General features: G+C 40.4%; 1 protein-coding gene across 1 annotated transcript in view; it reads left to right on the top strand.

The window, feature by feature from the left end:
* Positions 1-4,406: 4,406 nt before the first annotated feature.
* The window catches only part of LOC148540751 (ferric reductase 1-like), a 63,773-nt gene continuing 50,371 nt past the window's right edge, over positions 4,407-17,808 (top strand). The window contains exons 1-2 of the mRNA XM_088481595.1: positions 4,407-4,447; positions 14,908-15,109. Of these exons, the coding sequence (XP_088337721.1) occupies positions 14,908-15,109 (202 nt within the window). The 5' untranslated portion in view covers positions 4,407-4,447. The remainder of the gene's footprint in view (positions 4,448-14,907; positions 15,110-17,808) is intronic.

The following is a 17,808-nucleotide window of genomic DNA, read 5'->3' as shown; positions in this document are numbered from 1 at the left end:
TCATGTCATACCCTTAATTAAACTACTGGAAATGTAGCTAAAGAATCTGAAGAAGGAAATAAAACATAGTGATTCTGCTAAGTATGTTGGACAGTGGGGATGAGCTAATATTGTGTGATGATATTATCAACAGTAATGATAAGGATGATGACAGCTTGATCTTTGGGGATGATAAACACTATTAGTTTTAAGACCATTGGTAGTTTGGTTTAACCAAACCACCAAAATGTTTTCTTTTGAGGGTGCCCAAAAACACCAAGCACTTCAGCCACAAAAGTTGCAGTCCCTTTTAGTGAAGTGCTTGGTTTGCTAAACTATGCATATCCATTTGATATATAACATACAGTAAGAGTGGGTGGGAGGGCCAAATGACATTCCATTGTGCCTCACTTTTTATTACCTTGCTGTATTAATCTAAAGACTACTATCCTGTTTCTCAATCTCCATTTACCTGTACTGGCCTTGGGGTTGTGATTTGCTGTTTGGAGTAAGCTTGATGGTGATGTAGTTTTCTACCTGTCATGGTCTGGGAAATTGGAAGGGGTGGACCCAAGCTGGGTTGAGTGACAGAGATACCTGGACCAGAAGGGACTTTGAATTTAGATGGTTTAATGTAATTCTTTAACATACAGATGAAAGAGGACTAACTGAGTGATGGTAAATAAAGTCCTTGGTGCAGAGATGCACAACTGCAGATACTTAAAACAAACACAAAAGTCTCTGAGGTTCAGGGGGTACTGTGGATTATTGCAAGGTTAAATACTGTAGAACTTGTAGATGAGTTGAATACTGAGTTGAATACTGTAGCAGAGTAGAATATATCTCCTGGATGGAGTATGCAGGATTGGGGAAGCACTTTGAATAGAACTCCGGGATGGAGTGTGCTGGATTTTTGTGAGCACTTGGAATAGAACTCCGGGATGGAGTGTGCTGGATTGGGCAGGAGTACTCCCAGCTGGAGTACACAGGAACAGAGTCACAGGTGAACTGGAACTGGAAACAGCAGTGCTCAGAAGCATAGGTCTGGCTGGAGCAAGAGCACTATTGTACTGGCAATGAGACAGAGTCAGGGAAGGGCTTTTATACCCCTGGCTGGATGGTGATTGGCTGGAGTCACTGGAGAGCGCTGCTGACTGGATGGGGTTGGATCACCTGACCTGATCCAAGATGGCCTAACCCATGATTCGGATGTCTGGCATGCAGAAGCACAGGAAGTGCATCGAGAGGCAGCAGGAACAGCTAGGCAACAGCGAGGATGCAAGGAACCACCTTCTGGCATAGACCTCACTCTGGATTCCCCTGAAAGCAGCGGCTGGCGACCCTGCAAGCTGCGATGACACCAGCGCATGGGAAGATGCAGGGGTCTCTAACGGAGGTCTCTAGCATGGTTTATGACACTACCAGATTTTACTCTGGCAGTAGTCACCTCTACTGGCCTAAGACCTGTGAATTGCTGTTTGGATTCAGTTTGGATTTATAAAGTTACATTTGGAAGCTTAGGCCCTCATTCAGAGCCATACGCTCTGAGCAGAGCGCACGCTCTGAATGAGGGACGTCCTCCATAACTATGGAGCATCCTCCTGGACGCTCGTATAGCTGTGGGTCACCACCCACAGCCTATACGAGCATGCAGTTTGGCGGCCGCGATTGTCGTGACCATCGCGACCATCGAAACTGCGAGCCGGAGTCTGCGGTTGAGGTTTTCAACCGCAAGGCCCGGAGTGATTTTGGCTCTATCAGAGCCAAAATCACTCCCACTGACATCACTAGTTATGTCAGTGGGCCGGCTTCTGACGGTAGGCGTTCCCTTAGGAATGCCCTTGTCAGGGAGGCACGCCCCCGGTTTTTACTTTTAGTTCTTTATTAATGAAAACATTCTATAAGGTTTTATAGTGTATTAAACTGCTATCCTGTCTGCCACTGCTGCACCACTATGTTTCATAGAAGTGCTATATTCTGCCATGTGTTTGTGCCATTGCTCTGGCCCTTAGTTTAGCCAGTATATCAGTAAGTTTGATTGACAAGGCAACCAAACAGAGAAACAGAAGACTATTTGCTTGGGGCACAACTTGAAATGATAATTTAGTTAAAAACTTTAATTACCCTTAAAATAAATGCATACATCACGGATAGATCTTTATTGATCAATTATACCAATAAGCACAATAAGACAAAAAATATTTTTTGTTGATATGAAGTGAAAAGAAAAGGGTCAAATTAAAATATATTCGATTAACCCTACTGTTTAAATAATATGGTGAAAATGTGAGAAACCCCTGTTCATGTAAATACATCCATCACAGTCTCAATATGAAAAAGCTGACATTACCGCCAGCACAAGAAGATAAAAGATTCCAGTTTAATACATAATTTAAACAGAGAGATAGTACCAGCAGCCTAACAGTATTATTTGTATTCTCTACCCAGTGTAGTGAAATATTGCAATATGTTAGGTGATTGTAGAAAGTTACCATATTTAGGCAGTTAGAAGATTATGTAGAACACTAAACATCTAAGACAGCAAAGGAATGCAGTTAAGATAGCAACGTTGTAATGCTTCAGTGGATATATCACATTATAACTACTAATATTAGAACCCACAAAATTGTGCCAAACAAATAATATGCATCATCTATTAAATTTAGCGTGTTATTGAGGCATAGCTGTATTAATATTACATATTTTACAAAAAATATTAGAAATATTACAATATTGCAGCTGCAGTAACCATGAACCATTTTCTGTCAATTTATTGGGTGCACATTGTCTTTATGGGCTGGCCGACAGCTTCTATCTGCACCAGTCATGGTCAGGATGAAGTGCAAGCTAGAAGTGCAGCCCTGTATTCTATGAAGTAACTGGCCCATCTGCTATTTGGCAGAACTACAAGCTGGCCAGTCTGTTCCAGTATAAAGGGGCGATTCAGTTGTTAGCACCTGCGGCTGCAGTTGCTGGGCACCCGATAGAGCAATCCAATTGTTGCTCTGTACAGGTGCGTACAGACGCAGGAGCATACATTTCAGCTCGCAGCCCATGTGGCTGCAAATAGAAATGTGTGATAAATCGGCACTTTGGGTGCCCAAACGGATGCAGATCTGAGGATGGGACGGATGGCGCCGAGGGAGCGCACATAGTGTGTACACACTGGACAATTTGTCGCTCTGATCCATCAGAAAATGACAAATTGTGTAAAAAATCATCTAGTGTGTACCCAGCTTAGGGCATATAGTGAGTGGCAGATCTGCTAATGGCTCTACTGAAGGACCTGTTTGTGGCACAGATTACTTTTAAACATTTTTCATAGGGCCACACAAAGTTTAGTTCTGGGTTATTTAGGTATTGTTGTATAACAAAAAGTTTTTTATTTTTTACATTTTAGTCTTCTTAGCATGAAAATGAGTACAATGGTTCCCATTGATGGGAACGAATTCAGCTTGCATGAAATAAAGACCCTTTACATTGAATTATGAGCTTGTACAGTATGTGGTTCCCCAACACTGGGCTTGGGGCTGGTACTCAGCCACACGTCACTCCTGGCACCAGAGGTGGTGGGTGGTGTCATTATTGTCATGAAAGGTAGCTAGGCTACCCTAAGTTGTTTTGAGGAAGGACACAAATGGCCAGTGCTCTATTACATGAGGCGTTAAGCTGGTCGGAGTTAGAGATGGCAGGTATTCTGACTAGCAAAAGCAGTACAGACAGGTACGCCTGTAGAGTATATTTAATATTGGAGTAAGCCACAGAGATAAACACAACAGGATTGAACTTTAGACCTTATCATTTAATTGGCATTATTATATACAGTATAATGCTTCCTGAAACTGAAAAATGTTCTCATACAACACACAGATGCGAGGGGGCAGTAAGTGTCGTGCAGATGCCTCTGTGTGTTTCATGAGAAAATGTCCCTGTTTCTGGAAGCATTGTGCTGTATATAATTAAGGTAAACTGATAATGTCTAATAAACTGCTATCACCTTCTCAGAAAGAAGATTTAAAGAAAAAATAAAAAACATCAGAATTCTTCTTGTATTTTAAATACTGTGCAATGGCAGGCACATAATTAATTACTGGGATTTCCAAATAATACTTTCATGGTCTTGTTGTCACATTTTCTTTTCTACTCACACATTAAATGTTTCATTAGTAACCATGGAGCTAATTGTTAAAATTAAAAAGATTTTGAAATGGTATTAGACCTTTATTCTTGTGACTCTATTTTCAGTTCACCAGGTGCTTTTGCCCGATTATAGCAATAAGCATAACTCACATCATTTGTTTTTAGCATTAGCAATGTAACTTTATATTGCAACAACTCATAGAAAATACAATACACGAGAAGCCCCTCCCACAGCTGCATGATTTATAAGACTGTCTTTGTCTGCTTAAGAATAGGTGTGCGATAACTTGATCATGTATATGTAAAGAGTCCTCCTGTGGATGACAAAGTAAGTATATTATTCTGTCTAATTTTTGTTCATGTTTCCGTGTTTATTAATGCATATATTTAATTTTTGCAATTTGTTGTTTACATTTTTCATGTTTTTACACTCTGTAAACATAAGAAATATAAATGATGGCTCACTGCAGTAACCTGCTACTTTATACTGCCACAGACTTTTTCATAGAAAAATATATATATATTTTTTATAAATAGACAAATGATCAGGAATGATGTTGATATTTCTTACCTACAGTAGTTACATGTTTCAATATAAGGGGGAATTCAGTTAAGTGCGGGGTTTATCCTGCAGCGAATTGAACGCGCTGCCCGATTCAGTTAGCTAAGCCCCAGAGGATGGACTTTTCCTCACAGCCTCAGGAGCTGCGGGAAAACTTCTGCATCAAAATGCAGACTCTACATTTAATGCACAGCACTTTGCACAGAATCTATGGGTTAGTGAGCAAAAACCCAGGTTTCACCGTGTGGGGGGGGGCAAATAATTGACTAACTCTGGACGTGAAATCCAGTGCTTTTCCCAGCATTACAAATTCTGTACTTAATTGAATTCCGCCCTATGTCTGACACTAGCAGTGTTTCATAACTCCAGTCCTCGGGGAACACTATGCTATGCTGGAGCACAGGTGTATTCTTTACTGACTGACACATTTTAAAAGATCCACAGGTTGACTAATTATTTCACATGCAATTCTAAGGAGGAGATCTGGAAAACATGTAATGTCAGAGTTCCCTGTGGCCTGGAGTTGGGAAACACTGATTCATAGAGTATGTCCCTATACAAAATGTTGTGATTAATAATAATAATAATAATAATAATAATAATACAGTTTGAGTCTCCCATATCCAAATATTCCGAAATACGGATTATTCCGAAATACAGAATATTTTTAGCATGACTGACAAAGTGAAACCTTTGCTTTCTGATGGTTTAACTTTGTTTAAAGCACAAATTATTAAAAATATAGTATACAATAACCTTCAGGCTGTGTGTATAAGGTATATATGAAACATAAATGAATTTCATGTATGTACACAAACTTTTTTTGATGCACAAAATTATTAAAAATATAGTATAAAATTACCTTCAGGTTATGGGTATAAGGTGTATATAAAACATAAATTAATTCTGTGTTTAGATTTGGGTTCCATTCCGAAGATATTTCATTATTTTATGCAAATATTCCAAATAACGGAATATTCCGATATCCAAAATACCCCTGGTCCCAAGCATTTTGGATATGGGAGACCCCAACCTGTAATAATAATAATAATAATAATAATAATAATAATAATAATAGACAGCTGGTCCTTTGAGTTCTTTCTCACAGCAGAATACTCATATGAGTCATGAGGTTATATTATAAAATCTGTAGTTTGGGAATGTTTATGATTACACAATATGGTTACGTACTGTCAGAGGTTCTCAAACACAGTCCTCAAGGCAGTTCAGGCTTTAGAGATAGCCATGGTTGAGCACTGGTGGTTAACCAAATTGACTGAGGTGCTAGTTAAGGGCTTAATGTATCAAGAGTGGAGAAGTGGACCAATGCAGAAGTTGCCCATAGCAACCAATCAGTAGCTACCTATCATTTTATAGAATGTACTTGTTAAATTCTTCCTGAAAGCTAATTGATTGCTATGGGAAACTTCTCCACTCTAATCACTGCTTGATACATCAAGCCCTAAGTCACCTGTGGTCAAGCATGGATATCCTTAAAACCTGGACTGTTAGGGTGCCTTGAGGACCTAGTTTGGGTACCTCTGCACTAAAGTCAGAATACAATTAACAACATCAATGCGGTAAGGAAAACTTGTGATGTCGGCTCTACCAATATGTACAGTATGCAGTCAGGCATCATAGCAATGTCCGGCAGCACTTCCTGCAATTGAATCGCCCCTCTTACCGCTTAAGTTAAAAGCTAAAATATTCACTGACTTAAAGCAGTCAGTCAGCAGTTTCCTTTGATCTATATGCTGCAAGAAAGACAGTGAAAGCAAATGTCTGATTGGTTGCTAAATGCTTTTGTAATTTACTTGTTTTACTTTATATTTTGAATTGTACTTGGATATTCATGCAGATATTGTTTTTACTTCGGACTGATATATCACATTTTACAGTACTGATTTTCATGACAATTCATAATTATAACTTGCTATTTTGGTACCATTTAAATCTTTATTATAGTAATTTTAAAGGGAATTTATAATCTAACTGCACATAAATTAGATGTTTATTTTCATGGTGGGGTAGGAAACATAGTACAAACAAAATCTGCTGCATAGTTGTATTTCTCAGACATTGGATATCCCTTTATTGTTCCATAAGAAGAACATTACTTGATTGTAGTGTCCTGGTTTGCTTGTTCAGAGTTATAGGAGCATCATCATAGATCATAGTCTATTATGTAAAGATCAAAAGGAAGGTGTTGTCTGATGATGTGGGTGTTAAATTAAGAATTTGAGTTATGTGAAGACATAATGATAAAAACTATACACTGTAACAGGTTACCTAACCATTATGGAAAGTTCAGAGTATACTATACAGATACCAATTTTGTGCATTGTGATCTTGTATTCACTAGACTATACTCAGTTTCTGATTTGCTTAACACTCCTTTCCCTCAATTTAATCACAACCTTATCACATGCAAACTTTCTTTCATTAATTCATGTTATTGAACTTTACTAAACCTCCTCAAACTCACAGTAATTGTAACTCAATTAATTTTCAACAACTTACCATCTCTATGCAACAACTTCTCTCATCAATTTCTACATTCACTTCTCCTAATACTTCTGTACTGCATCTTTCACACACCACAGAATTAGTAATTGATGAGGTGGCTCCAGCTACTTGTCACACCCCACATAGACTTAGATATCAGTCATGGTATTCTAAAGTAACAAGACATCTACAAAACTTCTCTTGTAAAGAATGGCATAATTTCTTATCTCTCATCTCTGTATAAGCTTCTAACTCCAAGAGCCTTTTGAATACATTTAAATCTCTTCTCGCCCCACCCTCACTTGTAGAAGCCCACTGGCTTCTACAAGTACCCAATATATTGCTTACTGCTTCAAGGACATGATTGATAATATCAAACATGAAAAATTATGCTCTTCCTCAGCCAGCTACCTGCTCAATTTTTTCCCTGAACCCTTTGACTCTTTCTCTTTATGGGATCCCACAAGTGAAGATGAAGTATTAACTCTTTTTCTCATCTCTATACTATACCCTCACAAATTAGCCAAGCTCTGTCTCCTGTGCTCATCCCAACTTTAACTGAAATATGTAATCTCTATCTCTACTGGCATATATCAATCATTATTAAATCATGCCGTGAGGACTTCTATTCTGATTAAAACCAAATTCTGACCCCATTTCTCTCTCTCTCAAATTATCATCCCATCAATCAGCTCCCTTGTCCCTCCAAGCTGTGTGAGAGACTTGCCTACATTCACCTCACACACTTTCTTAACTCATACAATTTAGACCCACTTCAGTCCAGCTTTTGTGTCCAACACTCCACACAGACTGCATTGACTAAGGTGGTAAATGAAATGATCACTGCTAAGACTAAAGGCTATTACTCACTACTAATTCTTCTGGATCTTTCTGCTGCATTTAACACTGTCAATCACTCTATTCTCATACAAATTCTACAATCCCTATATCTTAAGGACATTGGGCCTCATTCAGAGGCGGTCGGAGGATGCAAGTGGTCGCTCAGAAACTGGGCAGCCACTTGCATCCTGACCGCCCGCCACTGTTTCGGTCGTTAGGCTGTGGGTTAACACCCACAGCGCTAACGACCGCTCGGGTGATGGTCACGATGGTCAGAGACCATCGCGACCATCGGGGCTTACGACGAGACCCCAGGGTAGGGTCTCCCTTGTCGTAAGCCCCGGAGAGCTTCTGGCTCTGTCTGAGCTGGAAGCTCTCCACTGACATCACTAGTGATGTCAGTGGGGCCTCCCCCAAATGGTAGGCGTTCCCATGGGAACGCCTCCATTTGGGCTGCCACCCCCCCGGCCCGTCTTCCAAACGGGGCGAGCTGTCAATCAACATCGACAGCTTGCCCCCTTTGGATCGAGACCCGCTATGACCAGCGCTGTCGGTCGTAGCAGGTCACACGCATGCGCACGCCGGCACCGGCGCCGTCGTGCGCATGTGCTGTGGGGGACCATCAACCCGGTCCGAGCGCATCGGCGCTAACGACCGGGTCTGAATGACCCCCATTGTCCTATCCTGGTTGTCATCCTACTTACCAAACACTCTTTCAGTGTTCATCTCACTGGATCCACCTCATCTTCACTTTCTATATCAGTTGGAGTACCACAAGGTTGAGTCCTAGGTGATCTGTTCTCTGTATATACCACCTTCCTTGGAAAAAGAATCAGCTCTTTCGGATTTCAGTATCATCTTTGTGGATGATACCCAAATGTACTTATCCTCTCCAGATCTCTCACCATCCGCATTACTGAATGTCTTACAATTATGTTATCTTGGATGTCATCTCACCACCTCAATCTTTCAAAAGCAGAGTTAATAAAATATTTCCACAGGTCAATAGTAGTTACTGACATGACCTGTCTATTTCTGTTGACAACACATACAATAAACCCTACCTCTCAATCTCGCTGCCTGGGTGTCATCATTGATTCTGAAAGTGTCCACAACATTCGTTCTTTATCCACATAATGCTACATACACCTAAGAACAGATCCATTATATGCCAATATCTCACAAAATACACTGCAAATACTCTATTTCATACACTCATTATCTTTTTCTTAGCATTGTGCTGCTGCACTACAGGCACATCTCATTTCCCAGTCATCTTTTTCTCTTTTAACCAAACTTGGGAAGAGGCGTGGCCATGCTGAGCCTGCTAGGACATCCATAGACCACGGCAATGCCTCCTCCCAGCTTTAGTTAATGCAAAGATAGAGCTGGCTGGGAGAGCACATGTGCCTGCAGCAGCACACTGCCAAGGAGAAGCCATCCACGGGGATTGGGAGGTGAGCGGCAGGGGGGATTGGGCATGAAAATTTTGCTATGGGGCTCCCCTACGTCTAGTTGTGCCCCAGCTAACATACCATAAATTGTTTGAGCGTAGCGAACTCTAAACCAGTGATTCACAAATAATACACTATATTAGTCTGAAGAGAGGTGGCAACTGCCTATATAAGCTTTCTAACTATTTTCCCTGTTTCAGCTACCAAAAATATAAGTGTATGTATATATATATATATATATATATATATATATATTACTGTGCAAAAGTATTAGGCAATTGTGGAAAACATGATTGCTTTCAAAAATAGAAGTGTTAATAATTTATTTTTAGCAATTAACAAAAGTGATTGAACAGAAGAGAAATCTAAATCAAATCAATATTTGGTGTGACCACACTTTGCCTTCAAAACAGCATCAATTCTTCTAGGTTCACTTGAAATCCTTCTGTCTCTTCATGTAATTCCAGACAGACTCGATGACGTTGAGATCAGGGCTCTGTGGGGGCCATGTCATCACTTCTAGGACTCCTGTTCTTGTTTACGCTGAAGATAATTCTTAATGACAACTTGCAAGGTACCTAGTATTCATTGTAGCACCCTGCACCTGTCACAACCACTGCAGTTCCTCTTTCCTGCCTGGGGTGCCACTCCCTGCTCTGGTGCTCCTAGCACACTAAGCTGATGCAACAAACTGCTGAGATACAGACCATAGTATACTAGAAGCACCAGAACAGAGAGCGACACCCCAGGCAGGAAAGAGGAACTGCACGGGTTGTGACAAGTGAAGGGTGCTACAATGAACACCTTCACCATGCTTCACTGTTGCCTGCAGACACTCATTATTGTACCACTCTCCAGCCCTTCGGCAAACAAATTGCCTTCTGTTACAGCCAAATATCTAAAACTTGGACTCATCAGTCCAAAGTTCCTGCTGCCATTTTTCCACACTTCAGTTCCTATGTTCTCAGGCATAGTTGAGTCACTTTGCCTTCTTTCCACATTGAAGTTATGAATTTTTGGCCGCAATTCTTCCAAGAAGATGACTTGTGGTCAGACTTCTCCGAAAAGTTGATGGGTGTACCTGGGTCCCACTGTTTTCTGCCAGTTCTGAGCTGATGGCCGATTTGGAAGGGAAGTAAGCATGATGTGTCTTTCATCTGATGCACTAAGTTTGCTTGGCTGACCACTGCATCTACAGTCCTCAACATTGTCTGTTTTTTTGTGCTTCTTCAAAAGAGCTTGAATAGCACATCTTGAAAACCCAGACTGTATTGAAATCTTTGCCTGGGAGAGACCTTGCTGATGCAATATAACCACCCTGTGTCTTGTTGCTGTGCTCAGTCTTGCCATGGTGTATGACCTGTGACATGAAACTGTCTTCCACAACCTCACCTTTGTAGCTGTTTGGCTGTTCCTCACCCAGTTTTAAGCCTCCTACAGAGCTGTTTCTGTTTCAGATAATGCCTGTGTTTCAACCTACACAAAATGATTATTATCACCTTGTTTAGTATGATTGGTTAATCATACACCTGACTATAATTCTACAAAATCCCTAACTTTGTGCAAGTGTACCCAGAAGAATTGATGTTGTATTGAAGGCAATGGGTGGTTACACCAAATATTGATTTGATTTGATTTAGATTTCTCCTCTGTTCATTTACTTTGCATTTCAATTGCTAAAAATAAACTATTAACAATTCTATTTTTGAAAGCATTCTTATGCTTCATAATTTTTTTCACACCTGCCTAAAATTTTTGCACAGTATTGTAGATATATATATAGGGGTGTGCACCGGCCACTTTTCGTGTTTTGGTTTTGGATCTGGATCTTTCTTAATGTTTTGGATCTGGATTGGTTTTGCCAAATCCACCCTTTCGTGTTTTGGGTTCATTTTGGATCTGTATTTTTTTGGAAGAAAAGCATAAAAACAGCTAAAATCACAGAATTTGGCTTTTTTTTTGTTCCTATGCTATTATTAACCTCAATAACATTAATTTCCACTCATTTCCAGTCTATTCTGAACACCTCACACCTCACAATATTATTTTTAGGCCAAAAGGTTGCACCGAGGTAGCTGGATTACTATGCTAAGCGACACAAGTGGGCTGTACAAACACGTGGTTCATCTAGGAGTGGCACTGCAGTGGCAGACAGGATGGCAGTTGAAAACTAGGCCCCAAAGAGTACATACAGTAAAGAAAAAAAAGAGGTGCAAGATGGAATTGTCCTTTAACAAACCAATCATTTCAGCGCCAGGGTCTGCCACACAACTGTGGCTGAAATGATTGATTCATTTGGGACCCCACAAAGCAAGCTGGTAACTAATTTCTCCCTGCACAAGCTGGCTCTACAGAGGCAAGATGTCATCCTCATCCCTTGCAGCCAACGCGCACACAAACACAGAAAAATAAACACTTTTTAAATGTTTTAATTTTTTGGGGCACTTTGGGGGTTACACCACCCTTCAACAGACCAGCCGGCCCTTGACTTATGACACAGGCGCACGCTTGGAGCTGTTACTTTGTTGATGCACGTTCGGCTAACGCGCACACAAACACAGAGAAAAAAAATATTTTTTTGCACTTGGGGGGAGCACCCCTGATGGACAGAGCACCCCCTGGACAACACTACAGCACCCCTTTAGGACTACAGTGGCACAGGAGCCACTGAAGCCCCCCTCTTCTGTCTGCACACATCTCCTATGGACAACACAGCCTTTATGGGACAACACAGCCCAGCCAGCCTCTATGGACAACAGCAGCACCAGCACAGCAACCCCCACCCTCCCTCTATGGACAACACAGCCTTTATGGGACAACAGCACTGCACAACACAGCCCAGCCAGCCCCTATGGACTTTGGACACAGCCCCTATGGACAACAGCAGCACCAACAAAGCAACCCCCACCCTCCCTCTTCACTGTCCACAGCCGGAGTGAAAAATGGCGCCGACGCAGGGACCTTTTATAGAATCCAAAACCTGCGAGAATCCGAGGATGATGTTTTGCCTCGTTCCGGGAACCGAGCCTGGCTGGAAAACCCGAGCCGGACTCGGTTCCCAGCTCGGATCGGGGGGGCTCGGAGGGGTTCGGATTTCTAAAATCCGAACTTGTTCATGCCTAATATATATTATAAAATAACAGTTTTCAAGTGTACAATGAATTCCCAGAAATTCGATTTATCCTCATACTTAATCTGCTAATGAAGTTGAAGCTTTGAATAATGCTCTAATATAACACTTTCTGTTATCAATTTTCTATCTAGAATAGGAGAGTATTGGATGTGACTATGTCCTCTCTGACGTGATCAAGATAGATTTTGTTTATTCTTTTACAAATTGTACTGTGACAGTTTTCTGTCTTGTATGAAGAAAGACTGGTGCAAAGTAAAATGGTGCAGCAGTTTCGCCTTTTAAATGAGCCTTTCACATTAATGTTGAAATTAACTAATACCCCTCACCCCCTTCTTAGGGACTTTTCAGGATCCCTAATACTCAGATAGATGACTGACAACCATATCTGGTGCTGCAAGTGCAGTGTTATTAATAAATGCTGGTTGATGTTCTATATTTTTTGGCTATACTAGCAAAGTGTACACATTCACTTTACAGCCACATAATTAAAGGGTGGAACAAGCTTCATTTAAGTGAAACCTGCCTTTTACCTGTAGCAGATAGAAAGTATTTAGAAAATAAAAAAAAACCATAACATTGTAACCCCCCTTCAACCTCTAAAGGGACCCTAGGTTACTAACTCCCTTTTGGTCTAATGTACCCACCTCCCGCTAAGTGGTGTACATCCGCTGAACAGTGCCTCCTCCCTAAGTATAAGTAAGTAGTAATGGGCCTACTTAGGAAAAACCATATTAAGCAATTTAGGCTTGCATGGGTAAGCCTAACCAGAAGTCTAAAGGCCGGTACACACTAGACGATATGTCGTCCGATCCGGCCAGATGTCGGCCACATAGTCTAGTGTGTACATTCAATGTCATTGATGATGCCCGCCCTCGTGGATTGTTAGCGACATTGCCCATCAGACCTGCATGTAGGTCCGACGGGTGACATTGTCAGCGAGGGCCATGCTCCTGAATGCAGCACGGCCCACTCTGCCGCGATGTCGCTTCCGACATCGGCAAGTGTGTATGCACTTGCCAATGCCGGAACCCCCGCTGTGTCCCATCGCACGATAGGTCGGCTGGGTACACATCGTTAAATGTGTACCCAGCTTAAGTCATAAACTTCTAGTAGTTATGTGAATTATTATTTCCTGGTATTTTCCCAACCACTTCCCTAAAGTAGACTCATGCTCAAATTATATCACAGTACAGTATATATAGAATGTTACTTAAGTTCACAAACTGTCACTTGCAAATATTAATATTTTACCTTCACACACACAGAATACATAAATGCATTACAATATGGGGTAAATTTTAGAAGTTTTTAGAAGTGGAGATGTTGCCCATAGCAAACCAATCAGATTCTACTTAACATTTAATTATCACCTACTAGAAGATAATTGCTAGAATCTGAATGGTTGCTATGGGCAACATCTTCACTTCTAAAAACCCACACTTGAGTATATTTACCCCTGAGAGTGGTTGTATTTAACAGAACAAAGTAATAGTCACGGTATATGAAGTTTGTAACTCCTGCTGTTGCAGATTAGTGAATGCAAAAGGCAAGTCCTTGATTTACATTAATACTTACAGACTTACATTACTACATTAATACTTACATTAATAGTAGGTAAATATAATTAATTCCTTTAAACTGTTGCCAAGGGTTGTAGTTCCTGGAGAATCCTGGAAGTTAAATAGTTTTGGGCACTCTCACGTTCAGGTTGGGTACGTGTTGCTGGCAGTCGGGATCCCTGCGGTCAGAATCCCGGCGTCGGGATCCCGACAGGGTTAACATACCGACACTTGTTGGTCGGTATGCTATACCTCCCACTCTCCCTACCCTAACCCTCCTCTTTTTTTATCATGAACTACAATACAATACATGACATACGTATTTTACCTCATGAATTGTGATTTCATATATATATTTTACCTCATGTGTGTGTGTGTGTATATATATATATATATATATATATATTTATTAATATAGTATGGTCTTTAACCCTTTACCAGGGTTACATGATTTATGGGCAATACCACCCTTGCACCAAATTGCATAAATATCACCATATAGTTTTTTTTCATCATACAGAAAATCAGTCAATGGGAATAGATCTCCAGAAACCTCACTGGCATATGTCCTGATACACCAGACAGGAAGGACAGCTTTATTCAAAATGAATTGTGATGTTATTTATTTCTCCTAATTAAATGAACCGGAAAGGGCAATGTTATTGAATATTATACAACAAAGTGTTTCCATATTATATGTCAGAAATGTTACTGAGAATAATGTTTCTGTGACAGATGGATCTTCGAGTTCGGAGCATCGTGGTCACAGCATTGGTCGCACTCTTCCCTCTGCACGTTGCTGCTTATGCCAATGGAAAGGTAGAGGCAGCCTGCTCTGACATGGTGCCTCGGCATCCATACTCAACCCAAAACACCACTGCTCCTTACTCTATAACCATGTCAAAGACCACTTACCTGGATGGAGAGAAAATCACAGGTAAACACACTGTTAATTGATTCACTGAAAATCGTACTGATTTTTATATATGTTATAAGTTTAAGTCAACCTCTTTCTTGTTACATACCTTTGTCATGTTCCGAGTACTTAGTTTTCACTAGGGGCTTATTTATCAAGGCAAACGAGCCTGTTCTACATGCGGAAACAGTAGTTTCTGCATGTTTTATGCAATGGACTCATTCATCATTGCTGTCCTAATGTGGCCTACATCCATTCATCAAGGTAGAATGTAGAAACTGACACTTTCTTCAGCCATCTTTTGTTAGCTCACTGAGCCCCACTTTTACCAACTGGAAGGATGTCCACCTTGCAAAGAGGGATAGATTTTAATCCCCTTGATGTGCTTGTGTGTGGCCTCATTTCAAGCATGTGCAGTAACACTGCCGGGAGGCTACCATTTAGAAGCAATAGTAGTAGTGGTAGGCAGCTGTCACAGCACCGGAGCAATGCTAAAATGCTCCGATACACTAGTGTTTGCCGCCACGAGTTAGTTCCTAATTTCCTTGTGGCCACTGCTATTTATAATGAATGGGACCCTAAATTTCTTCCAATTACTCCTTAGTGGTTTTAAACCTTTATCAAGCATCTCCAAATATGTTTTAAACAATACAATAAATCCCCTCTTTCTAGCATATTTACCACCAGTGCCCCTATTGTTTAACAATCACCATCACTTTACAACTTATCAACCTAGATGTGCCAGGAAGATCTCCAGCACTACATTTTGCCATCAAAACTAGAGTATTTTTATATTGTCAATATTGCTTTTTCCTCTGTCTAACCCATCTAACTGAAGTACTGTACTCATTGTGTTTAACATTTCCAGTATCAAGTGTATTGTTCTTCTTTCCCAAGCTCGTTCCTCAAGCAGCACTAACAGTGCATGTTTTCCAGGTCTTCTCACAGAATTACAAGTGAAATAATTTGCATCCACCCATGGATCTTTTAAAATGTGTCAGCCAGTAATGAATACACATGTACTCCAACTAGGTAAAATGTATACCGTGCAATGTTAGTGCTGCCTGAGAAATGAATTTGGGAAACACTGCTATAGAAGATCAGTTTACTTTATAGAGCATAAGGACATGTGTGAACTAAATATGTAACTCCCTCCTATATATGTATATACATACACAGCGGGTAAAATAAGTATTGAAAACATCAAAATTTTTCTAAGTAAATACATTTGTAATGGGGCTATTGTAATGAAGTTTCACCAAATTTCAGCAACAACCCATGCAATCCACACATGCAAAGAAATCAAACCATAGATGTCCATGAATTAAGTTATGTGTAATAATGTGAAATGACACAGGGATAAAGTATTGAACACATGAAGAAAAGGAGGTGCAAACAAGCATGGAAAGCCAAGACACAAGCTGAAATATATCAGTAATTAGAAAGCAATCCTGCCCCATATCAGTGAAAATTAATATAAGCTGATTCAGTCCCAACTGATGGCCTATAAAAAGGTGTCTCATTATCAAGGTGTCACACAAGAAACATCTCATGATGGGTAAAAGCAAAGAGCTCTCTCAAGACCTTTGCAACCTCATTGTTGCAAAACATACTGGTGGCATTTGTTACAGAAGGATTTTTAAGCTTCTGAATGTTCCAGTGAACACTGTTGGGGCCATAATCTGGAAGTGGAAAGTACATAATTTCACCATAAACCGGCCACGACCAGGTGCTCCTCACAAGATTTCTGACAGAGGAGTGAAAATAATTATCAGAAGAGTTGTTCAAGAGCCAAGGACTATTTGTGGAGAGCTTCAAAAAGATCTGGAATTAGCAGGTATAATTGTTTCAAAGAAAACAATAAGTAATGCACTCAACCAGGATGGACTCTATGCACGCTCACCATGCAAGACTCCATTGCTGAAGAAAAAGCATGTTGAAGCTCGTTTAAAGTTTGCTGTTCAACATTTGGACAAGCCTGTGAAATACTGAGAGAATATAGTCTGGTCAGATGATACCAAAATTGAACTCTTTGGATGCCATAATACATGCCATGTTTGGAGAAGAAATGGCACTGCACATCACCCCAAAGCACCATACCAACAGTGAAGTTTGGAGGTGAGAACATAATGCTGTGGGGCTGTTTTTCAGCATATGGTATTGGCATACTTCATTTGATTGAAGGAAGGATGAATGGAAAAATGTACAGAGACATTCTTAATAAAAATCTGCTGCTATCTACAAGGATGCTGAAGATGAAACGGGGATGGACATTTCAGCAAGACAATGGTCCCAAACACACAGTCAAGGACACTCTCAATTGGTTTCAGAGAAAAAAAATAAAGCTGCTAGAATGGCCCAGCCAAGCACCTGACTTGAATCCAATTAAAAATCTATGGAAAAAACTAAAGATCAGAGTTCATAGAAGAGGCCCACGGAACCTTTAAGATTTGAAGACTGTTTGTGTGGAAGAATGGGCCAAAATCATACCTGAGCAATGCATGCGACTAGTTTCTCCATACAGGAGGCGTCTTGAAGCTGTCATTACTAACAAAGGCCTTTGAACTAAGTATTAAATAAATTTCGTTAAGCGTGTTCAATACTTTTTCCCTGTGTCATTTCACATTATTACACATAACTTAATTTATGGACATCTATGGTTTGATTTCTTTGCATGTGTGGATTGCATGGGTTGTTGCTGAAATTTGGTGAAAATTAGC

The sequence above is a fragment of the Taudactylus pleione genome, unplaced genomic scaffold, assembly GCF_031769625.1.
Source record: "Taudactylus pleione unplaced genomic scaffold, aTauple2 ptg000017l, whole genome shotgun sequence".
In the NCBI taxonomy this organism is placed as follows: Eukaryota; Metazoa; Chordata; class Amphibia; order Anura; family Myobatrachidae; genus Taudactylus; species Taudactylus pleione.
Note: the sequence above shows the minus strand (reverse complement) of the source record. Positions and strands in the feature narration are given on the sequence as shown.